The sequence below is a fragment of the Delphinus delphis genome, chromosome 19, assembly GCF_949987515.2.
Source record: "Delphinus delphis chromosome 19, mDelDel1.2, whole genome shotgun sequence".
NCBI classification, from domain to species: domain Eukaryota; kingdom Metazoa; phylum Chordata; class Mammalia; order Artiodactyla; family Delphinidae; genus Delphinus; species Delphinus delphis.
In genome coordinates, this window is record NC_082701.1 from 9,573,704 (window position 1) to 9,598,009 (window position 24,306).

Sequence of the window (24,306 nt, forward strand, 5' to 3'; positions counted from 1 at the left end):
TCGTCGGTTCCCGCGCCTTGCTTCTTTATCCCCGGCGCGCGGGCCAATCGGGAGCCGGCGCCGCCGGCCCGGAGCCAATCAGCGTGCGGCTGTGGGACCGGCGGGAGATTTGGCCTCAGCCCGCCCCCTCGTGGGAGGGACCGGGAACGCGCGCACCAGGCTCAGCTCACCAGGGCGGTGGGCGCGGCTCCCAGGGACGGGGCCTGACCAGAGCCCCGCCCCCCTGGCATAAAAAGGCGGCCCGGCCGCCTGTCGGCTCGTACACAGCGGGATGGACGGGATGGACGACTTGGACGGAGGTCCTGAGGGCGGGGCTCCCTGGAAGAGGATGTCTAAAGAGGTAGGCGGATCACTGGGAGAGGCTAGGGCTGAGGAGTGTGTTTCAGAGGTGAGATGGGGGTTGAGAGGAAAGTTTAGAACCACTCCTGTGGGCGCCGTTGATAGCCTACTGTGTGCCAGCTCCTGAAAGCTTTAGCACTGTGATTTATTGATATTTTACTTCTCGCCACAGGTAGGCTTTTGCTAGCCTGATTTTAAGGGTAGAGGAAATGGAAGCCCTGGCTATGTTTTTCTACTTTTTTTTGGCCTCACTGTGCGGCATGCAGGATCTTAGTCCCCTGATCATGGATTGAACCCGTGCCCCTGCAGTGGAAGCGCGGATTCCTAACCACTGGACCGCCAGGGAAGTCCAGCCCTGGCTATGTCAATACCCATAAACCGGGATGAGGTTGGGGCCGAAGTTCTGGACCTTAATCTGAGGTTGTGCAATGTTTGGAGGATGTGTCAGACCTGAAGGAGTAAATACCGGAGGGCTGGTATTTACTGAGGGAAGGTTATGGGGGTTAGAAACCACATATGCAAAGCATTTGTTATGCTTATCATTCTGTTATAATTTCCTAACTAGTTTTCCTACATTTCAGGTAGTGGTTCTTTCTCTGGTCACGGACGCCTCTAAGAATGTGGTGACAGTTACAGATACTGCCCCCAAGAAATTCTAACCTCTCTTTTTCGGTCTCTCTCTGTCTCTGTCTCTCTCTGTCTCACACATAGACACACACACACACACCCCCCTATAATATCAGCACTTTCAGAAACCCATTGCATTTTCATTATTATAAATAATAGCAATAATAAAAGATGATGATGATAGCAATCACAGAGTGTGCGAGGTATGACTGCAAACATCCGACGGGCATAGATTGTACAGATCCAAAGACCCCTGGCCAAGAACCCCGTTCAATGGGAAGAGGGGGAAACCCACATTTGAGTGGCTAGCTTGACTTCATTTACATGCCTTATAGCTTTCAGCCTCACAAGGTATACAGCCTCACAAGGCTGAAAGCTATAAGTCATGTGAATGAAGTAAAGTACTATTGTTTTGCCCATTATACAGATGAGGGAACTGACTGTCAGTAAGTTGCCCAGGGTAAAAGAGCCTGCAAGTGATGGAGCTTGGATGGCACTCAGCCCATCTGATTCCAGAGCCCAAGACCTTTCCATGAGGCCACCTGTCTTCAAATTCTCCAGTCCAGCCTTCACCTGTTTTTTTGTTGTTGTTGTTTTGCCTCTGAGCCCTTTCTCCAAAACCTGGTTCCTTATTACTTTCTGTGTTAAGTCTGAACATCTTAGCTTGACATTCAAGACCCTCCACCCCCCAGCCCCCGCTTCCCAGCCTCACCTCTGTGTTTCAGCAATCTGGCTGGTCAACATTTCCAAACTGACCTTTGATTCCTTCCTCTTCACCTCTGTTTCACCGATTGTGCTGTGTCCACCTGCAGTCAGAATCATACCTTTTCAGGGAATATCAGCTCTACCTCACTTTCTCTGCAGTGGCCACCCCAGCTCCCTGGCTTCCTGTGGCCTTAGCCGCTGTGGAAGTGGTACCCATGATGGCATTGACTGGGACAGATCTATGGGACCTCATTTCCCTGTAAAGCTGTCCTGCTGGTAAAAGGCATGGCCATTGCTCTAGACCGTGGATCTGGCAGCATCTGCAATGCTGTATCTGAAACGCCTAATTAGTTAGTGGGGGGAGAGTGGGGAGTGGCTTGCCAGGCTGGAGACCGGGGGGCTTGAAGGAAGCTAAGGGCATCTAATGAGAGCCTGAGATATCAGGGAAGGGGCTTCTCCAGGCACGCGGAGGGGCGGGAGCACAGTCTGCGTGGAGGTCAAAGGTCTTATGGAACTTCGTGTCTTTGTCCCGTAGGAGCTGGAGAATCAGTACTCCCCCAGCAGATGGGTCGTCCGACTGGGAGCAGAGGAGGCCTTGAGGACCTACTCACAGATAGGAAACGAAGGTACCGGGGGCTCTCTCTGTGGCCGCTTCAGGTGGACTTTAGCATGTGGCAGTGTTTCAGGATGCCAGGGCGGGGAGGAGGGGCCTCCCAGCCCCAGCCTCTCGGGACAGTTCCCAAAGTCCAGGCACCTCATCTGCTCGGGGCCAGGCGCCCCGGAGCCTTCGCTGCAGGACTGCTGGAGGCAGGGCAGGGGCAGTGACCATGCCCCACCTCCCCTCCTGCTCAGCCAACCTGCCAACTATGCCCAGGCCCTAAGGCCACAGTGGCCCAGGGAAGTGGAGTGAGAAAAGGAATGTGGCTGCTGAATGCGGGATGTTGTTGCTATCTACAAAAAGCAAAGAGGTCTTTTTTTTTTTTCTTTAGAGAAATCAGGGCTTGGGAATCTGTAAGCTAGTGAAGTCTCAAGGTTAATTCCCATCCCAGCCCTGGGTCTCTAGAGTGTTGTGCTGCCACCTTTTGAGTGGGTTGGGCAGGTGGGCTCCATGGGGGATGTGTGGGTGAGGGAGCAGCCAGCCTCTCCTCCAGGTCGGAAAACTGGATGTTGGCAAATGAGCTTTGTGTCAGCAGGCTGACTGGAGCTCCCAGGGTTGGTGGTTCTCTACACTGAGATAAGCCAGCTGGAGGGACAGGCTAGTGGGGGTTGGTTCCAGCACATTTCAGCGCCCTCCCTGTCCTGATAGGGGGTGGAGCTGTGTCCTGGGCTCTTCAGAGTCCCCTACTGTGCCTAGCTCTGCACCAAATATGTCTCTATATACTCAATATATATTTGAGTGTGCAGAGAAACCTACATGAGCTGGTAGAAAACCTGTTTGTCTATTGTAATTGTCTTGAGGGAGAAAAGAGCTGACCCTGTAGAGAAAGGGAGTCTCTCATAAGAAGCAAGGGCTTAGAAGAGACTCTGAGGCTGTTGCCCTCAGAGACTGTCTTTAGCAATCCCTCCTGAGAAGCCCTATGGACAGCTTTACATTCACATCCTACCTCCCTTCCTATTTTCGATGCTCCAGCTGGCCCAGAGGTGCCGCAGGTGCATCTGCCCTATTTCATTGGTGAAGAAGGTGAGTGCGACAACAGGGGGGCATCAGGGCCAGACGAGTGGGCGGAGCCATGCATGCGCAGGGTTGGAGGCTGTCTCTATTGGAAATGTTGATATTTCTTTCATCGTGGACTTTTTGGCATTAATTCTGATTTTTAAAAATATTGCACTTAAATGTTATCTTTGTATTGGTCAGCTCAGGCTGCCATAACAAAATGCCATAGGCTGGGTGGTTTAAACAATAGGAATCTCTTTCTCCCAGTTCTGGAGGCTGAGAAGTCCAAGATCAACGTGCCAACTGAAAAAAAAAAAAAAAAAGGTGCCAAATGATTTGGTTCCTTGGTGAGGGTACTCTTCCTGGCTTGCAGATAGACCCCTTGCCCCTGCATCCTCACATGGCAGAAAGAGAGAGAAAGAAACACTTGCTCTTCCTCTTCTTATAAGGCCACTAATCTCATCACAAGGGCTCCACCCTCATGACCTCAACTAAACCTAATTACCTCCCAAAGTCACCATCAAAATAGCGTATGAATTTTTGGGAGACACAGGCCTTCAGCCCATAGCGATCCTCGTTACTGAGTCTTTGGTGCCCTGCCCCATGCTGTGCCTGAGGTGTCTCACTCACCCCATCCTAGTCCTGCATGATGAGGTTAAACAACTCACCCAAGCTCACGTGGCTAGGGACAGCCACCACTTCCCAGAGCTGAGCTTCCAGGTAAGAGGGGAGCAGGCTGACAAGGGGTGATGACAGGCAGGTGGCGTTGGTGAGTGCCCACCAGCTGCCTCTCTTGGTGGAGTTCCCCAGACCTCTGGACTTGCAGATTGCCTCCTTGGAGTCAAACTCCCAGGAGATGGTGAAGGAATGTAAAGCGGAAAAAATGAACAGTGGAATCCCCCGCCAACCCAGAAAACCTCTCCACAGAGGTAGAAGAGAAAGAAAACATGATTTTTAATTGAGTAAGGAGATTGCAAAACCAGAAAGAAACCTCACCCTTTTATACAGCCAGGCTTATATCCCTAGGGCATACCTGTTCTCAAAATCAGCATACCTGTGTTCAAGCAAGAGGACCTGAGGGCACTATCTACTGCCCTAGTCCATCCTAATTCCATAAGGGTGGCCATCTGTGTTTGCAAATTGCCTTTATCCAGAGGAAGACGAGAAATTCCCATATCCTTAAGGCAAGAGGTGGTTTTGCAACTTGGAGCCAGGTGCCTGCAGAAGTTAGGGTCCTTCTCTCCCATGGGGTATCTTGCTCGATAATTATATTTCAAAGGGAGAGCTCCCAGGTCTTTGAGAAGAACATTCCTAGGTTGTAAAACTGGCAAGAGACTCTTTTAGCTTTAAAAAATATTTACATATGGGGAATTCCCTGGCAGTCCAGTGGTTAGGACTCCACGCGGAGGGCCGGGGTTCAGTCCCCGGTATGCGAACTAAGATCCCACAAGCCGCGCAGCGATAGATAGATAGATAGATAAAATATTTACACACATTCCCAAAGGGGTCGAGAAAGGATATTTGATGAAGTCTCCTAAAAATAAATGCTCTAAGAAAAGGGAGGAAGGTAAACTCTCTTTTCCTTTTTTGCACTACGGAGAATGAAATTGTTTTTCTTTTGATCTATATTCATTCTAACAGCGTCGACCTGGAACTTGCAGTGGGGACTGCCCTCTTCCAATGAGTAGGTTATTTTTATCCTCCACCAAGGCCTGGCCTCTCTCAGGCTGGGCACCTGGGGACAGCTGGGTGAGCACCGGCAGAGGAAGGTTTGAAGAACTGTTTCCTCTACCAGTAGCTATTAAATTTGATTAACAAGACTCAGTAAAAACACATTGTACGAGAAACTAAAGGAGGTATATGTATAACCCGGCTTGGGGCACAGTTCCAAACTCCCATTCCCCCAAACCACGCCTCGCCCAAGGAGCACCAATCACCAGTGAGGTGGGTGGGGCCTCGTGATTGACAGCCCCTGCGACTGAGAGCCTCTCTGAGGACCCCTCCTGCCTTTCAAGGCTGAGATTGTGCTTTTTCCTCTCCATCAGAAAAACCAAAGGAAGAAAACAAAGGCACGCAAAATACAGGCCCCAATTTTGTTTTACTGTGATAAAATACACATAAAATGTACCACTTTAACCACTGTAAAGTGTACAATTCAGCATCATTTAGTACCTTAACGATGTTGTACAACCATCTCCTCTACCTGGTTCCAACACATTTTCATCACCCCAGAAGGAAAGCCCCTACCCGTTAAGCAGCCCCCTGGCAGCCACTGACTGCTTTCTGTCTCTGTGGATTTTCCTATTCTGGACGTTTCGTATAAATGGAATCCTACAAGATGTGGTCTTTTGTGTCTGGTGGCTTTCCCTTCGCATAATGTTTCCAAGGTCCAACCACGTTGTAGCAAGTCAGTGCTTCCTTCCTTTTTATGGATGAATAATTTTCCATTGTATGGATGGACCACGTTTTGTTTATCCATTCGTCCGCTGATGGACATTTGGGCTGTTTCCACCTTTTGGCGATTGTGAAAAGTGCTGTTGTGAACATTCATGTACAAGTTTTTGTTTGAAAGCCCTAATTTCTTGTTAAGTTCGATAGACACAGCCATTCTACCAAACTGCATGTATTCCAAATGTTTACCTCCACCTTTTTACTTAGTTCATCATGGACCAGTAGCAAGCCGTGTGGGACACCCATTGTCCACAGACCGCCTTATAATAGCCCTGCTCTGCACTCTCTGAGGTTGGCTATTTTTAGGCAACAATTGTTTTCTGATTACAAAAGGAGCATTTGCTGATTGAAAAGGATTTTAGAAAATAAAACCGTCAATAATTGTCACCCATTGTTAACACTGTGAGATCATTTCTTACAGTCTTTTTTTCTCCTAGGAGAAAGTGTTCTGTACTTATAATGTGCAATCTTGTTTGTAATAGCATAAACAGCCTTAAAAATTATTTCTAGAAGAGATACTATGTATAAAATGGAGAAACAACAGGATATATTGTATAGCACAGGGAAATATAGCCATTGTTTTGTAATAACTTTAAATGGAGAGTAATCTATAAAACGTTGACTCACTGAGTTGTACACCTGAAACTAATATAATATTGTAAGTCAACTACACTTCAATTTTAAAAATTCTTTCTAACCCAGGGCTTCCCTGGTGGCGCAGTGGTTGAGAGTCCGCCTGCCGATGCAGGGGACACAGGTTCGTGCCCCAGTCCGGGAAGATCCCACATGCCGTGGAGCGGCTGGGCCCGTGAGCTATGGCCGCTGAGCCTGCGCGTCCGGAGCCTGTGCTCCGCAACGGGAGAGGCCACAACAGTGAGAGGCCCGCGTACCGACGGAAAAAAAAAACAATCTTTCTAACCCAAAAGAATTGAAAATAAGTTCTCAAACAAGTACTTGTACACACATGTTCATAGCATTACTCACGGTTGCCAAAAGGTGGAAGCAGCCCAAATGTTCATCCACAGATGAATGGATATACAAAATGTGATATGCCCATACAATGGAATAGTTTTTGGCCCTAAAAAGTAATGAGGTACTGATACCTACTAGAACATGGATGGACCCTGAAAACACAATGCTCAGTGAAGGAAGCCAGGAACAAAAGGTCACATTTAGGTGAAATGTCCAGAATAGGGAAATCCGTAGGAACAGAAAGCAGTTAGTGGTTACAGTGTCTGGGGTAAGGGGGGTTTGGGGAGACACTGCTTAACGGGTAGGGGGTGTTCTTCTGGGGTGATGAAAATGTTTTGGAACTAGATAGAGGTGATGGTTGCATGACATTGTGAATGTGCTAAGTGCCACTGAATTGTTCACTTTAAAATGGTTAATTTTTTAAAAATTGGTTTATTTATTTATTTTTGGCTGCGTCGGGTCTTTGTTGCTGCATGCGGGCTTTCTCTAGTTGCAGCGAGTGGGGGAGCTACTCCTCGTGGCGGTGCACGGGCTTCTCATTGCGGTGGCTTCTCTTGTTGCGGAGCGCGGGCTTCAGCAGTTGTGGCACGCAGGCTCAGTAGTTGTGGCTCGCGGGCTCTAGAGCACAAGCTCAGTAGTTGTGGCTCACGGGCTTAGTTGCTCCATGGCATGTGGGATCTTCCCGGACCAGGGATCGAACCTGTGTCCCCTGCATTGGCAGGGAGATTCTTAACCACTGCGCTACCAGGGAAGTCCCTAAAGTAGCTAATTTTGTTATGTGAGTTTCACCTCAATAAATTATTTTTAATCTTTTGCAGCACTACCACTTCTCTCTGTCCATCTGCAAGTCCTCATGCCCCGGGGGCACTGTGCTAGGTGCTGGGAAGAAGGGGGGGCCTTTGTCTTCTCTCCTGACCACCCCCCTCTCCACTTCTTCAGCCTGTGCCGCTCTGCTGGTTTCCACTCCCTCCTCCTGGGAAACTTGGTTTTTCTCTGACTTTGGTTATCACAGATTTGGCTACGAACTCACTGTGACTGAGCCCCAGAACCCCACCCCACTGACCTCCCCCAACTTCTCCAGCTTGTCCACTGGTTCTGGCAGACAATGGCTCCCAATGTGTGTTCACTGCTCTAAAAATCCCGTATTCTACATACTCATCCCTCTCCCCCCTCCCCGCCCACTCCCTAGAAGCCACTGATCTTTTCACTGTTTCCGTGGTTTCACCTTTTCCAGAATGTCCTATAGTTGGAATCATACACTATGTAGCCTTTTCAGATTCTGGCTCATTTTTGTAGCACATGTTACCACCTGACATCTTTCTGTAACTGCTTGTCCCCCTCACTAAGGGGTAAGGCACATGTGATTTGGATTTTTTTTATTATTTTGTCACTACGATATTCCAAAATGGGCACAAGGTTGCTGCTTATATAAGTATTTGTTTGCTAAATGAATTAAAAGACTGGGGGAGAATAGTTCTGAAACTAGATGGAGGCTGATGGGCCCCAGCCTCCTCTTAAATTGCTGCCCCAGACGTGATGAACCCTTGGTCTTCAGCTCTCCGTGACTGTCTGATGGGTCTCCCCGCCCCACGCCTGCATTAGTCTCTAGGCCCCTGCTCCCCCTAATTGCTCCAACACGATGCTCAGTTGGGTCCAGGGACCTGGAGTTTCTCTCTGTAAGAGCTGTGACACTTTGGACTGTGATTAATAGAAACCGAAGTTTTGCTTTTTCAAAAGAGGAAGTTTGTAATAGGGTTTATGCTGGGGTGTCTTGTTGAAGCCCTCCTGTGCTGCCTGTAAGTGCAGCGCCTGGAGGGCTGGCAGGATTCACGCTCTGGAGGAGGCAGTGGGTCCCCCCATTCTCTGTCCTTGCAGCCAGCTGCCCGCCATCACCGTCATACCACCTCCTGGAGAGAGGCAATTTCTCTGGCTCAGGGTCGGTTGGGTTTTTTAATACTGGAGGAAGACTTTTTTATGCATGATAACGAATATCGATAGCTGCTTGGTTTTAATTGCTCTTCAGCTTAGGGCATAAATTGCATCATCTTTTTCTTAGTTTTGGCACAGCATAAATCTTGTTGGTCCACGTACACTTCCAGAACCCTTGCGTTAATTAAGTTGCTCCCCTTTGCTGAGCCTGCTGTGTTGACGAGCTTGTCGGGAACAAACACCTTCACACAGTGCTGGTGGGAGGGTGGTTGGCAAACCCCTCAGAGAAGGCGAGCAGGGGAGCTCCAGGGCCTTTGGGGGGAGTGTGGGGGCTGTTATGGACCGAATTTTGTGTCTCCCCAAAATTCACGTGTAGAAGCCCTAACCCCTACTGTAGCTGTGTTTAGAGATGGGGCCTCTAAGGAAGTAATGAAGGTTAAATGAGGTCGTAAGGATGGGGTCCTGATCCAGTAGGATTATTAGAAGAGACACAGAGGGTTCCTCCCCCTAGAGAGGGAGAGCTCCTCCCAAGCACAAAGAGGCCACGGGAACGCACAGCGAGAAGGTCATCTGCCACCCCTGGGGAGGGCCCTCACCAGACATCACCCCACCTGGCACCTTGACCCTGCCTTCCAGTGTCCAGAACTGGGCGAAAAAAATGTCTGTCGTCGAAGCCCCCCCACTGTATGGCATTTCGTTAAGGCAGCCTCAGCAACTAAGACGGGAGGCTCCGAGTGAATTTGCGCCTCAGATCAACAGGATGTGATGCTAGTTATACCCGGCGCACACGTGTGGCTGGATGGCGCCCTGGTGAAAGCAAGGGAGTGGAGAGGGACTGTCCCTGCTTCCAAGGGAGTAGTGAAGGGGTTCCAGGGTGGTCTCAGTAGGGGTGGGGAGAAGACTCAGGATTCAGGATAAGCAGAGAGGGAGCCAGGAGAATTTACTGATGATCAGATGTGGTTTGCTTGCCCTAAAAAGTGTCACTACTGGGCTTCCCTGGTGGCGCAGTGGTTGAGAGTCCGCCTGCCGATGCAGGGGACGTGGGTTCGTGCCCCGGTCCAGGAAGATCCCACATGCCACGGAGCGGCTGGGCCCGTGAGTCATGGCCGCTGAGCCTGTGCGTCCGGAGCCTGTGCTCCGCAACGGGAGAGGCCACAACAGCGAGAGGCCCGCGTACTGCAAAAAAAAAAAAAAAAAAAAAGTGTCACTACTGGTTAAATAAATTAAGGTGCAGCCATAAGATGGAATAGCAAGTTAACTTTATGAAAAAAAGAAAAGAACGAGGAAGCTGTCTATGTACTGATTGGGAAAGCTCTCCAAGAAAGATGAATTGAAACAGGCAGGGCAGAAATGTATTTCATACGCTGCCCTTTGGATTAAAGGGAGAGAGAGTCCATATTCGTATTAATAATAACAGTCACCTTGGCAGGGATATTTCATGCAAATGCCTGTTGTATATTTTTTAACCATATAAATATATTATTTCTTCAAAAGAAAAATGAATGGCATTTCATTTATTTTTTTAAGTTAATGCTCAGATAGCTCATAACTTTCACAGATTAAATTCCCGTCAACTTTTCAACGCAACTTACAAGATGTGATGGAATTCTGAAAAAAGCACTTCAAATTATAATCGCAAATGCAATGCATTTGATCTGCTTAACAGAATCGCATGGTTCTAATCAAGTAAAACGTACCTATTTATAATGGATTGATTCAGTTAAGTGTGTCCTGCAGTGTGGTCTGCACCCAGCGTGGCACCTGGGGGCAGGTGAAGCCTGTTTGGGTCTGATCCTTGTAGAAGTCACACATCAGGCTCTGCGCAGTTGGTCGCTTGAAGCTTTAGGAGATGGGAAGCCCCCTTCCACCCCTCCATGGGAGAGGGAGTGGGAACCCACAGAACACAGCCAGCCTCATCCCTTTCCTAAGAAGCCTCCCCCTGGCCTTGTTCCCTCACTCGAGGGTGGGGTGTTGGTGATGGCAAAATCGGTTTTTCAGCCGCCTCACCTGTCCTGCAGAGGCAGCCTGGTCCCTGCTTTAGGCAGGTGGGAAACTTGGCACCTGCCATCATTTTTATTTCTCTTGGCCTTGAGCAGAGTCCAGCAGAAATGAAGGCGGCCCATTTTAACAGTTTATTCACACTTGCATAAACACGATCTATGCAAACTATCTTCATCTACCTAGTTTGCCCTTTCTGGAATTGCAGAATCACCCAACCCAAGGGAGCCCTGGTGAGTATTTTTGGGAAGGGGCTGGTGGGCGGGGGGACCGTGGCCACCAAGGTTGGAGATCTGGAGGCTTCCAGGGACAGGGATCCCAAGTTGAAGGTCTCTTGCCACCAATCTTCAGTATCAGAAAGATTGCAGTGTTCGTGCTGTATGGTATTTGCGTAACCTGCTTTCGCTCTTTACATGGCAAAATACTCTCCGTCCAGTGTTTCCTTTTTGATTAATGCATTTTGGGTCCTGTTTGTGTAATCTTTGCCTAGTCCAAGGTCATTAGGATTTCCTATTTCCTTTTCTAAAAGCTTTATTGTTTTTGCTTTCACATTTAAAGCTGTGGTCCATCTGGAATTGGTTTGGTGTGGTGTGAGGTAGGGATCAAGAAACTTTTTTTCTTCCTTCAGATATTCAATAGACCCAACACGACTTACTGAAATATTTATTCATTACATAATTTTCTTTTTCTTTCTTTTTTTTACACACTTTTCTTTTTAAAAATTAATTTTTATTGGAGTATAGTTGCTTTACAATGTTGTGTTAGTTTCTGCCGTACAGCAAAATGAATCAGCTATACATATACACGTATCCCCTCTTTTTTGGATTTCCTTCCCATTTAGGTCACCACAGAGCAGCACAGTTTTCTTTTTTTTTTTTGGCTGCACCACACGGCTTGTGGGATCTTAGTTCCCTGACCAGGGATTGAACGCAGGCCCTCGGCAGTGAAAGTGCGAGTTCTAACCACTGGACCACCAGGGAATTCCCTACACAATTTTCTTTTAAGTGGTTATGATGTACCAGGTCCTGGGTGTACAGAGGTGGGCAAAGCAAAGCCCTTGTCTTCTCAGAGCTCATGTTCTAGTTAGGGTGACAGACAGAGAATAAAAAAGTAAAAAATATATGAAGGATTAATGAATGCTGGGATAAAAAATAAAGGAGTGGGGCTTCCCTGGTGGCGCAGTGGTTGAGAATCCACCTGCTAATGCAGGGGACATGGGTTCGAGCCCTGCTCCAGGAGGATCCCACATGCCTCGGAGCAACTAAGCCCATGCACCACAACTACTGAGCCTGTGCTCTAGAGCCCGTGAGCCACAACCACTGAGCCTGCGAGCCACAACTACTGAAGCCTGCGCGCCTGGAGCCCGTGCTCCGCAACAAGAGAAGCCACTGTAATGAGAAGCCCACGCATGGCCACAAAGAGTAGCCCCCACTCGCCACAACTAGAGAAAGCCCACGCGCAGCAATGATGACCCAATGCAGCCAAAAATAAATAAATAAATTTTAAAAAATAAAATAAAAAATTTTAAATAAAGGAGAGAAAGGGGATATACCATAATGTATTTTACCTGTTTTCTATTGTAGATCACTGGGGCTGTGTCCAATGTTTTGCTGTCATGAATAGCATTAGTGTGGGCATCTTTAAAACAAGTCCTTAAGAATACTTCTGATTATTTCCTTATAATAAATGTATGGATAAGGACTTATGCATCAAGGAATATGATCTTCTTGGGCTTTGATACATATTTCCAAGTTGCCCCCCAGGAAGAACTTACCAGTTTACACTCTCTGGCACCCAGTGGTGGAGGGAGCTGAGCTTCCTGGGTTTCAGTGATTGAAGTGGGGCCTTGAGGGGACATTGTTTACTGCAACATGAACATACGGAGTCCCATCCCACCTCCAGGCCTTTGCCTTTGGTATTTAATTTACTTACGGTAAATTACGTAAATGTACTTCCTCCTTTCTCCTGACCCCAGTCCTAGCCAATTTTCACACGCCTCTGACCTCTCCCATCATGGTGCTCAATTATATATTCATATTGCTTTATTATCTATTTATTTCAAGTGATTTTATATCTTAGTTCCTAGAAGGTTATTTTTCCAAATACTTGGAAAAGTTTATACTTCCCAGAGCACATAGCCAAGTGTAACACACATAATAAGCATGTAATAAAGTAGTGGTCGAAATGGTGCCCATCAGAACTGCCAGCTCACCAGAGACAGACGTCACAGATAGTTCTGGCCCCCACTTGGATGGGCCAGTCTGATTTCTTTGTAACTATGCACCTGTGGGATGCTTCAGACCCCCAGCCCCGATTACCATGAGGACTTGGGGAAGCACTGATAGCTGGAGCTAACTGGCCAACCCAAAGGGGCTTTCGGCAAAAAGGTTCTGCCTGAGGTTGTGCTGACAGCGACTTGTCCATTTCTGGAGACAGCTACCAAGAGGGCCCAGGCCACCGGGAGGAACCTGCTCGATGTCCCCTATGGAGACGGCGAAGGGGAGAAACTGGACATCTACTTTCCTGAGGCAGTGTCTGAAGGTAAGCGGGGGCTAGTGGTCCCCCATGGATCTCAGCTGGGAGCTCTGCCTTGGCCCACACGCCCTTTGTCTTGTCCTACAGCCTTGCCGTTCCTCGTGTTTTTTCATGGAGGATACTGGCAGAGCGGAAGGTGAGTCGGGGGATTTGGATGAATGGAGAAAAAGGGAGATTCATCTTTGCCTGGACTCTTCATTTCCTAGGGCTGCTGCAACAACTTACCACAAACTTGGGGGCTCCGACAACAGAAATGTCTTACCTCACAGTTCTGGAGGCCAGAAATCTGAAATTCTTCAAGGTGTGGGCAGGGCCACGCTCCCTCTGAAGGCTCTGGGGAGGACCCGTTCTTACGTCTTGCAGCTTCTGGGGTGTCCGGGTCTTTCTCGCCTTGTGACCGCATCACTTCAACCTCAACTTTCATCTTCACAGGGTCTTCGTGTGTCTGTATTTCAATCCTCCCTCTCCTTTCTTTTACAATGTCACCAGGCATTTGATTTAAGGCCCATCCTGAATCTGGGATGATGCCGTCTCAAGATTCTGAATTATATCTGCATAGCCCCTATTCCAAATAAGGTCACATTTGCAGGTATGGGGGTTTAGGATTTGGACATGTTTTTTGGGGGGACACTATTGGATCCACTATACCCGGTGAAAAGCCTGTTCAGTCTACTCTAATCAAATGGAAAACCACAGTGACTCACCATCCCTGTTTGCTCAGAAGTGAGTGGTTTCCCAGGACCTGGGGTTTTCAGTGGTAAAAAAAGAGAGAGTCCCAGGCAAACTGGGACCACGGGGCATCCTAAGATAAGCACAGGGGAATTTGGGATCTTCAGGGACACTGTTGTTCCCTAGGATCTTACTAAGGCGTTGCCTGTTATAGGACCTACTGCTCTTCAAGCATATCATCTCAATGCTACATTTATTGCAGTTTTACCCTTTGCTTTGTGAAGCTCTCTACATGTCTCACCTCCTTCAATTCTCAAAAACAGCCCCCTAAGAGAAAAAACATAATTGTTCCTATTTTACAGAGAAGGAAATTAGGCTCAGAGGTTAAATATAGTCTCTAGGGTCCCATAGCTAGCATGTGATGTCGCAAGGACAAAGCCTCCCTTCTTCCCTTACTGCACCAGGTCAGAGAGCGACAGTGCCCTGGGTGGACAGGACACAGAAGCAGCCTAGTGGCCAAGCGGCCTCCAGTTGTCACGTCTTTGTCTCCTTCTGCAGTAAAGACTCGTCAGCCTTCATGGTCGGCCCACTGACAGCACAGGGAGTGGCTGTGGTGATAGCGGCCTATGACGTTGCCCCCAAAGGTAATGAGGGTAGTCTTGCAGGTGCAAGGGCTGGTGGGCTTTGGAGGGGAGAGGGCCCCCGGCGGAGCCTGACATAGCGCCTACCCTCTGCACAGGCACCCTGGACCAGATGGTAGCCCAGGTGACCCAGAGCATCGTGTTTGTCCAGAAACAGTATCCAGGCAACCAGTGGGTATCGCTGTAGATTTTCCTTTTGTCAGACTGAGTGGGAGGACAGTGGACTAATCTTGGATGCAGCCCAACTGCCCCCTCTGGCTTTGGAGCAAAAGGCAAATTGGGACTCCTTGATACTGGCCTGTTGCTTTGGTTATACTGGATGCAAACCCAGCTCTCTGCTCTGACCCACCCAAGGGGAATTTACCTGTGCGGACACTCAGCTGGGGCTCACCTCGCCGCCATGATGCTCCTGGCCAACTGGACCAAGCATGGAGTCACGCCCAACCTCAAAGGTTTCCACGGGGACTGAGCCTGGCTGGGCAGCATTCACCCTCCCCTGATGGGCCTGAGGGTCTGTAACAGCTGCTTGAAATTTCAACAGCTGTGAGTAGCTTGACCTCGGGACTTTGAGCCTGGGGAGCAGGGCCTGCTTTGCTGCTTCTCTGCCCCCTACCCTGACCTTGCCCCACTGGCCCTGGAGGCGGGCTGGCCCCATCTTGCCCCACCTGCAGCCTGGCTCTGTGACTGTTCCTTACCTTCACAGGCTTCTTCCTGGTGAGTGGGATCTATGACCTGGAGCCTGTCATGCACACCTCTGAGAACGCCTCTCTCCTCACAACCCTGTGAGTCACTTGTCCGCTCGTCCCCCAGCTGGCCGGCAGCCTGCGAGGAGGGCCAGGGGTGCAGCAAAGGCTGCTGTCTGTCCTGACCACACTTACTCCCTGCACCAGGGAGGATGCTCAGAGGAACAGCCCACAGTGGCACCTGAAGACAGCCCCGACACAGCCTGTGGATCCAGCCTGCCGCATCCTGGTGACTGTGGGCCAACACGACAGCCCCGAATTCCACCGACAGTCCAGGGAACTTTATCAGGTACCCCCAGCACCCCGCTTTTGGCTCGAGGTTGAGGGTCATGCAGTCTTATTATCTTCCTGTTTATTTCACCCAAACGGACCCCACGATACCAGTCATTTCTTCAATAAATACTTAGCACCCGGTATGTGCCAGGCAGCTGCGAGAGCCCCTCTCCCCCCAGCCCCCCGCAGCCTCATGCTTCCTCTTCCCTCGTTTCTCCTACTCAGACTCTGCGCCGAGGAGGGTGGAAAGTCTCCTTTGAAGAGCTCCATGATGTGGATCACTTTGAAATCCTTTGGAACCTAACCCAGAAGGACTACATGCTCACCCAGGTAGGGTGCATCCCTTCACCGTGGACAGAATGCGTCCTGCTGTAGCCCCTACACATAAGGCGAGGTGGCCAGGCAGGGGGCGTGGGGAGTCACCTCGCTGGCTCTTTGGCATCCAGGAGGTTGGGGGACTTGACGATAGGGATTGAGTGCCACGCTTGCTTCCTGTACTTCACCTCCCTCTGAAACAGCCCCAGGTGATCTGCAGAGGCTGGTCCTGGGCACACAGGTGGGATCTGCATGGGGCTGTGGTGTGGATGGGGACAGGCAGGTACAAGAAAGTATTAGCCTGTTTGTGTGTAAGCAAAAAAGCAACACCAACTCCGTTGGGAAAGGAGGGCTGGAGTTGGCCACATCAATGTTCATTACAATTTTAATGTGGAGAATCCTTTTAAACGTCTAAGGATGGGGCTTCCCTGGTGGCGCAGTGGTTGAGAGTCCGCCTGCCGATGCAGGGGACAGGGGTTCGTGCCCCGGTCCGGGAACATCCCACATGCCGCGGAGCGGCTGCGCCCATGAGCCATGGCCGCTGAGCCTGCGTGTCCGGAGCCTGTGCTCCACAACGGGAGAGGCCACAACAGCGAGAGGCCCGCGTACCACACACACACAAAAAAAGTCTAAGGATGAAAAGGAACCTTCCTACACTGTTGGTGCGAATGTAAATTGATACAGCCACTATGTAGAACAGCATGGAGGTTCCTTAAAAAACTAAAAATAGAGTTTCCATATGATCCAGCAATCCTACTTCTGGGCATATACCTGGAGAAAACTATAATTCAAAAAGATATATGCACCCCAGTGTTCATAACAGCACTATTTATAATAGCCAAGAAGCAACCTAAATGTCCATAAACAGATGAATGGATAAAGATGTGGTATATATATTAGTCAGCCATAAAAAAGAATGAAATAATGCCATTTGCAGCAACATGGATGGATCTAGAGATTATCATACTAACTGAAGTAAATCAGACAGAGAAAGACAAATATCTCATGATATCACTTATTATGGGGAATCTTAACAAATGATACAGGGACTTCCCTGGTGGTGCAGTGGTTAAGAATCTGCCTGCCAATGAAGGGGACAGGAGTTTGATCCCTAGTCCAGGAAGATCCCACATGTTGCGGAGCAGCTAAGCCCATGCAGAGCAACTAAGCCCGTGTGCCACACTACTGAGCCCCTGTGCCACAGCTACTGAAGCTCGCGCACCTAGAGCCCATGATCCAAAACAAGAGAAGCCACCACAATGAGAAGCCCGCGCACCACAACAAAGAGTAGCCCCCGCTCGCTGCAACTAGAGGAAGCCTGTGCACAGCAATGAAGACCCAATGCAGCCAAAAACTATATTAAAAAAACAAATTAAAGGAAAAAATGATACAAATGAACTTATTTACAAAACAGAAATAGACTCACAGACATAGAAAACAAACTTATGGTTACCAAAGGGGAAGCGGGGGGCATAAATTAGGAATTTGGGTTTAACCTATACACACTATTATAAATGAAATAGAAGACCAACAAAGACCTACTGTATAGCATAGGGAACTATATTCAATATCTTGTAATAACCTATATTGGAAAAGAATTTGAAAAAGAATATATATATTATATATATATAACTTAATCACTTTACTGTATACTTGAAACATTGTAAATCAACTATATTTCAATTTATTTATTTATTTAAAAAAATTTTACTTATTTATTGACTGCACCAGGTCTTACTTGCAGCATGCATGCTCTTAGTTGTGGCACGTGGGATCTAGTTTCCTGACCAGGGATCAAACCTGGGCCCCCTGCATTGGGAGCATGGAGTCTTAACCACTGGACCACCAGGGAAGTCCTGACTATACTTCAACTGAAAAAAATATTTTAAAAAAGTCAAAGGCTAGATTGGGGAAAATATTTGCAATGGACCCGGAAAATATACAGTCACTACTTTTTTTTCCTGGGAAAGTGGGTACCTGATTAACTTTACTTTTTTTTTTTTTAATATTTCTTTTTCCTCCACTTTTATTGAGATATAATTGACATCCAGCACTGTATAAGTTTAAGGTGTGCAGCACAATGATCTGACTTACAAACGTCATGAAATGAACCACAATAGGTTTAGTGAACATCCATCATCTCACAGATACAAAAGAAAAGAAAAAGAAAAAAATATTTTTCCCTTGTGATGAGAACTCTTAGGATTTACTCTTAACAACTTTCATATGTAACATAGAGCAGTGTTAATTAAATTTATCATGTTGTACATTGCATCCCTGGTGCTTATTTATCTTACAACTGGAAGTTTGTACCTTTTACCACCTTCCTCCAATTCCCCCTCCCCCCCACTCCCAATTAGCTGCCACCTCAATAGGACGTTTTTTAAAATTATTTTTTATATTTATTTATTTACTTTTGGCTGCATTGGGTCTTCGTTGCAGTGCACGGGCTTCTAATTGCAGCAGCTTCTCTTGTTGTGGAGCATGGGCTCTAAGCGCGCTGGTCAGTAGTTGTAGCACGCTGGCTTCAGTAGTTGTGGCATGCAGGCTCATTAGTTGTGTCTCACAGGCTCTAGAACGCAGGCTCAGTAGTTGTGGTGTACGGGCTTAGTTGCTCCGTGGCATGTGGGGCTTGAAGGCGTGTCCCCGCATTGGCAGGTGGATTCTTCACCACTGTGCCACCAATGAAGTCCCTCCATTAGGCTTTTATAGCGTTCAGTTTTAATTCACATAGTTAATATCCTTACCACACAAAGAGCACTTTCAAATCAATAAGAACAGTTCTTTTTTTAAATTGAAATTTAGTTGATTTACAATATTATATTAGTTTCAGGTGTGTAACATAGTGATTTAATATTTTTATATAGCCTATACTCCATTTAAAGTTATTATAAAATATTGGCTATATTCCCTGTGCTGTACAATATAACCTTGTAGCTTATTTATTTTATACATAGTATCAATAGTTTGTACCACTTAATAAGAGCAGGTCTTATTTCTCTTTAAGAACAGAAATAAATAGAAAAAATGGACAAAAAATAAGTGATAATTCAAAAAGAAATATAAATGGCCAGTAAACATGGGGGAAAAGTAAGCTGCATTAGTGATCATAGAAATGTAACTGAAATGGGACTTCCCTGGTGGTCCAGTGGTTAAGACTTCGCCTTCCAATGTAGGGGGTGCAGGTTCAATTCCTGGTCGGGGAGCTAAGATCCCACATGTCTCACAGCCAAAAAACCAAAACATAAAACAGAAGCAATATTGTAACAGATTCAATAAAGACTTTAAAAGTGGTCCACATCCAAAAAATCTTTAAAAAAAAAAAAGAAAGAAAGAAATGTAACTGGAAATGAGTCCTTTCCCACCTCTCACGGGAAATATTCTAGTTATAATAGTGCCTAATGCTGGTGAAGACACAGTGAAGCGGGCCTCCCCCATCCTGTGGAGCACACGTTGGCCTGATGTTTCGGGAGTACAGCCTGGCAATATGGACCCAAACCCACTCACCCAGTAATTCTGCTGCTTGGAATCTGTCTTCAGCATAATCAGAGAAACACAGAAACATAGTCTCTGTAGCTTTATTAATGTTCTAAACTTGGAAATAACCTAAATGTCTAATGAGGTTAAATTATGATATAATCAGGTAACAGAGTGAAGTTTGTGAAAATTAGTTAGGACATGTCAAATTGCTTCAGAGGTAAGAGCAAAAACACAAAAATTAACTGGCCTAGTATCTTCCTAGTTTTATGATACATAGATAGCTAGGCCCTTAGAGGCATATATATGCATCCGCAAAAAACGTTTACCGGTGGTGTTACAATGGATTTAAAAAATCAATTTCCACATTTTCTACCATGAACATGTATTACTTTTTTTTTAACTGGGGAAAAACAAGCCCCCAATAAATGACATCTCTTAAAGAAACCTAATAAATATTTTAGATTTGGAGGGCCATATGGTCTGTGACAGAACTCCCCAACTCTGCCACTGTTGCTCAAAAGCCGCCAGAAACAATTCCCAGGTGAATAAATATGGCTTTGCTCCAATGAAACTGTGCTTATGGATGCAGAAATTTGGATTTTGTGGAATTTTTACATGTCACAAAAGTATTCTTTTTTTGATTTTTTTTCCAACTGTTTAAAAATGTAAAGCCATTCTTAGCTCATGGGTCGTACAAAAACGGGCAATGAGTGGGTGACATTTCAAATGAGAGGTGGGAAAGGACTCATTTAAATTACGTTTCTGTGATCGAAAACGTAGCCTGTTTCTTTAATCAAATTCCTCCCAAGAGATCCTCACAAGAGCCTCTCCAACTCTGGAGCTTTTGTATTTTTCCCTCCTGCTGCAGATTATTTTGAAAACAATCTTCCAGGAGTCCTGATGACACCTGAAGCCCCGCCGCCAGCATGCACCCCGACTTGTGAAACTTCTCCCAAGAGCCCGACTGCTCCCCATTCTTGCCGGCCTCAGTTTTCCCTGTGCCCAGCAGCGCCTCTGTTTGTCCACCCACCCCGGCCAGGGTCCATTCCCCTCACTGCTCTGAACACGAGTACAAATCTCCATGGCCTGCCCCTGGCCTGGATCGAGCGGGTTCCAGGGAAGGTCTGGCCCAGGTCCACGCCATGTGTGATACCCAGAGTCTGGCCCACAGTCTGCTGAGAGGGTGAAACAAAAGTGACAACTCCCAACCAAAATGAAGAGTAAGAGCTCCCCAAACCAGTTTTTGTTCTGTGTTTTTGTTTCACTCCTTTGTCTACTCTGTCCTGGGCTCCACCTGACGTCTGGATTCGTCCCGGAAAGCCCTGGGATTTTATCCTTGGGGTTAACACCTTGACTGACGGGACAGTGACATCCACAGGTAGAACACACTTCCTCTGCCACTCCCCCCCACACACAGGGGTGTGTGTGCATTCAGTTCCCAAGGAGCCAGCTGGGTCCACCCACCATCCACCACACCCCTCCCTCGCCCACTCTGAATAGCTAGCAGTTCAAGAATGATTGATGATAGCGAAAATAGGTAATAGCCTGAATATTCATCAGTAGGGAGTAAGTACATCTGAGCAGCCGACCATCATTAGAAAGAGGTCTGTGGGTTTTTTGGTGTGTTTTTTGTTTCTTTTGCGGTACGCGGGCCTCTCACTGTTATGGCCTCTCCCGTTGCGCAGCACAGGCTCCAGATGCGCAGGCTCAGCGGCCATGGCTCACGGGCCCAGCCGCTCCGCGGCATGTGGGATCTTCCTGGACCGGGGCACGAACCCGCGTCCCCTGCATCGGCAGGCGGACTCTCAACCGCTGCGCCACCAGGGAAGTCCGAGGTCTGTGTTTATAACGGGGGACATCTCCAAGACATACTATTACCTGACAAAGAGCAAGATGCTCAACGATACAATACAGTACCATCTCAACAGCATTACCTAATACTCACAAAATGACATGTTTCTGTGTGTGCACGCGAGTGTGTGTATGCAGAGAAAAAGTTTGGGGAGGCTGCACACCTAACACCTCTGCTCCCCTCTGGGGAGGGAAGTGGCGTCGGGAACACGAGGAGGGGGTGTTTTGGCTTCATCTGAATTATTTGGATCTTTTAGGATAAGAATGTAATGAGGCAAAAAAACCCTAATGGGACCTAATTACATTTAAAACTTTTGCACAGCAAAGAAAACCATCAACAAAATGAAAAGACGACCTACTGAATGGGAGAAAATATTTGTAAATGATACGATGGGTAAGGGGTTAATATCCAAAATATATAAACAGCTCATACAACTCAACATCATAAAGACAAACAAGCCTATTAAAAAATACACAGGACTGAATAGACATTTTTCCAAAGAAGATATACAGAGGGCCAACAGGCACATGAAAAGATGCTCAACATCACTAATCATCAGGGAAATGCAAATCAAAACCACAGCGAGGTACCACCTCACACCTGTCAGGATGGCCATCATCAAGAAGACCACAAACAAATGTTGGCAAGGCTGTGGAGAAAAGGGAATCCTCCTACACTGTTGGTGGAAATGTGAATTGGTACAGCGACTGTGGAAAACAGTATGGAGGTTCCTCAAAAAACTGAAAATAGAACTACCATATGACCCAGCAATTCCACTCCTGGATATATACCTGAAGCAAATGAAAACATTAATTCGAAAAGATACATGCACCCCAATGTTCACAACAGCATTATTTACAATTTCCAAGATATGGAAGCAACCTAAGTGTCCAAAAACAGATGACTGGATAAGATGACTGGTTGAGAGTCCGCCTGCCGATGCAGGGGACACGGGTTCATGCCCCGGTCCGGGAAGATCCCACATGCCGCGGAGCGGCTGGGCCCGTGAGCCATGGCCGCTGAGCCTGCGCATCTGGAGCCTGTGCTCCACAACAGGAGAGGCCACAACAGTGAGAGGCCCACGTACCGCAAAAAAAAAAACAAACAAAAAAACAAAGACCCAACGCAGACAAAAACAGATAATTGGGAAAAAAAAACCTTATGGAAAAGACCTAAGCAGCTGAAGTTTTCAGTAAAATAAAAATTTAAATGGTAAAAGTTGGAATATGTTGGTGCCAAATAGAAAATGAATCACAGAAATACGTTGACTTGATGGTGTTTGATCCAGAAGATATATAGTTTTATTTATTTATTGGCCACGTCACCAGGGATTGAACCTGTGCCCTCGGCAGTGAAAGCACAGAGTCCTAACCACTTAACTGCGAGGGAGTTCCCTGGAAGATATATATTTTTATACAGATGCTATCAGTATTGATAGAACTCTGATTAAAATATCCTAGGATGAAAAAGGCAGGGTCAACATCCACCCAGACAAGATGGCGGAGCAAACCGTGTCCTGGTCTGATGATTGTGAGGACAGGTTGGCAATATTAAAAAATGTTGAAAGACACACACACACTTTCCCAGCAATCCTGCTTGCAGATGTTTATGCTACAGGCATAGTTGCACATGTTTGTGTGTCTGTTTGCTGTAGTACAATTCATAATAGCAAAAAAAAAAAATTGGAGATACCCAATGGGAAATTTGTTAATTGGAATTAGGGTAGACCATCCAATAAACACCATGCAGATTTTATAAAACATGTTGAGATCTCTAGGTGCCGATAAAGCTGAGATGTGCTGTTACCTGAAAAGACAGGATGCCAACTGTTGTATGAACACACACACACACACACACACACACACACACACACACACCTGGAAGTATACATAGAAACTGCTGAAAAGTTTCTTTCTGCTAGAGGTCTTTGGGGAGAGGAAGACTTCCTTCCCATTGCATGATTTTTGCTTTTACAGCATTGATGTGTCACTCTTACAGTAGAGGAAAAATGTGTTCACAAAAGTTTTGGTGAAACTAGATGGCCATAAGGTAATATCTAGCATTGATGTTTTATGATCTCAAAACAGTTTTGTCTGATCATCACAGTATCCATCAGGATTTGTTGCCAACTACTTGAAAATCCAGAAAGTTCACATAAAAATGCAAATTTGCCTTTGTGATAAATATATTTTTGGTCTTTGTCCCCGATTCCTGGCACACAGCTCCTAAAAAACCTTTGGAATCTCCAGAGTGATAGGAGCATCTTTTGTTCTAATGAGCAACCCCTAGATGCTTCTGGCTGGGGCTGGTGGCCATAAAGACCAAGCCTTCATTAGAAGCTTGGAGCTTTCAGCCCCACCCTCCCAATCTTCAGAGAGTGGAGAGGAGCTGGTGATTCAATTAATCACCAAAGGCCAATGATTTGATCAACCAAGCCTGTGAAACCTCTATAAAAACCACTTAAAGTCAGGTTCATAGAGCTGGAAGGCTGGGGCGTCTGCATGAGGCTAGGCACCAGCTACACAGGCCTGCTCTGAACCCAGTCTGGCTGTGCCTACAGGCAGGTGCCTGCTCCCTGGGCTCTCATTTCTATTATCCAGGCGGATTGTCCTAGGCTGTTCACTTCCTGGAGTCACATAACAGTCCCACCTCCCTGATAGGACACCCAGGTCTCCTGGCTGGAGGGCAGTGGGCATTGTTTCCACACATTTCTTCACCTCTGTTGACCCCCACCCGCACGTCTGTTTGGGGCAGGGACTTAGAAGGGATATCTAACTCCTGAGGAATTCTGGTGGAAAAGGAAGAACAAAGCTCCAAGGGTCAATTTCTGGCCTTCCAGGAAGCTTCAGTGCAAAGACTTGCCTCAGCACATGTTCCAACCCGGACGGCACAAGGGCTGGCTGAGGAAGCTGGCACTAGGAGGTTCCAGGAGTGGGGTACCCACAAAAACAATAACAGTTTGCACGCTTAAAGGGCTTAATCCATTTGTGCTCGGCAGGTGCCACTCCAAGAAACTATCACGGGGACTTCGGCCCATTCTCCACTCCTCTTCCTACCACTGTTTGCAAGTAGCTGGGATGGGAGTACGCTGGGCGTGGTTGGGTCGGTGCCTGGTGAGTAGAA

The 24,306-nt window shown here is 47.3% G+C and overlaps 1 protein-coding gene across 5 annotated transcripts; it reads left to right on the top strand.

The window, feature by feature from the left end:
• The first annotated feature begins 263 nt into the window (after positions 1–263).
• AFMID (arylformamidase) lies at positions 264–24,304 on the top strand. 5 transcript variants are annotated; one of them, XM_059996970.2, is made up of 11 exons: positions 264–340; positions 2,207–2,297; positions 13,112–13,216; positions 13,298–13,346; positions 14,438–14,523; positions 14,619–14,691; positions 14,875–14,972; positions 15,224–15,302; positions 15,411–15,552; positions 15,762–15,866; positions 24,182–24,304. In XM_059996970.2, exons 1-11 carry the CDS (start codon positions 272–274, stop codon positions 24,302–24,304), a joined length of 1,020 nt encoding a protein of 339 aa, XP_059852953.1. In that variant the 5' UTR covers positions 264–271. The 5 variants fall into 5 exon arrangements, with proteins under 5 accessions (XP_059852953.1, XP_059852955.1, XP_059852954.1 ...); XM_059996972.2 differs by lacking the exon at positions 24,182–24,304 and adding an exon at positions 21,505–22,252; XM_059996971.2 differs by lacking the exon at positions 24,182–24,304 and adding an exon at positions 20,200–20,821.
• The last annotated feature ends 2 nt before the right edge of the window (positions 24,305–24,306 follow it).

Coding starts and splice junctions, on each gene's coding strand:
- AFMID (XM_059996970.2), top strand. CDS start 272: ATGGACGGGATGGACGACTTGGACGGAGGTCCTGAGGGCGGGGCTCCC. Junction 14,524..14,618: donor CTATGACGTTGCCCCCAAAG/GTAATGAGGGTA, acceptor CCCTCTGCACAG/GCACCCTGGACCAGATGGTA. Junction 15,867..24,181: donor AGGACTACATGCTCACCCAG/GTAGGGTGCATC, acceptor TGTGCTCGGCAG/GTGCCACTCCAAGAAACTAT.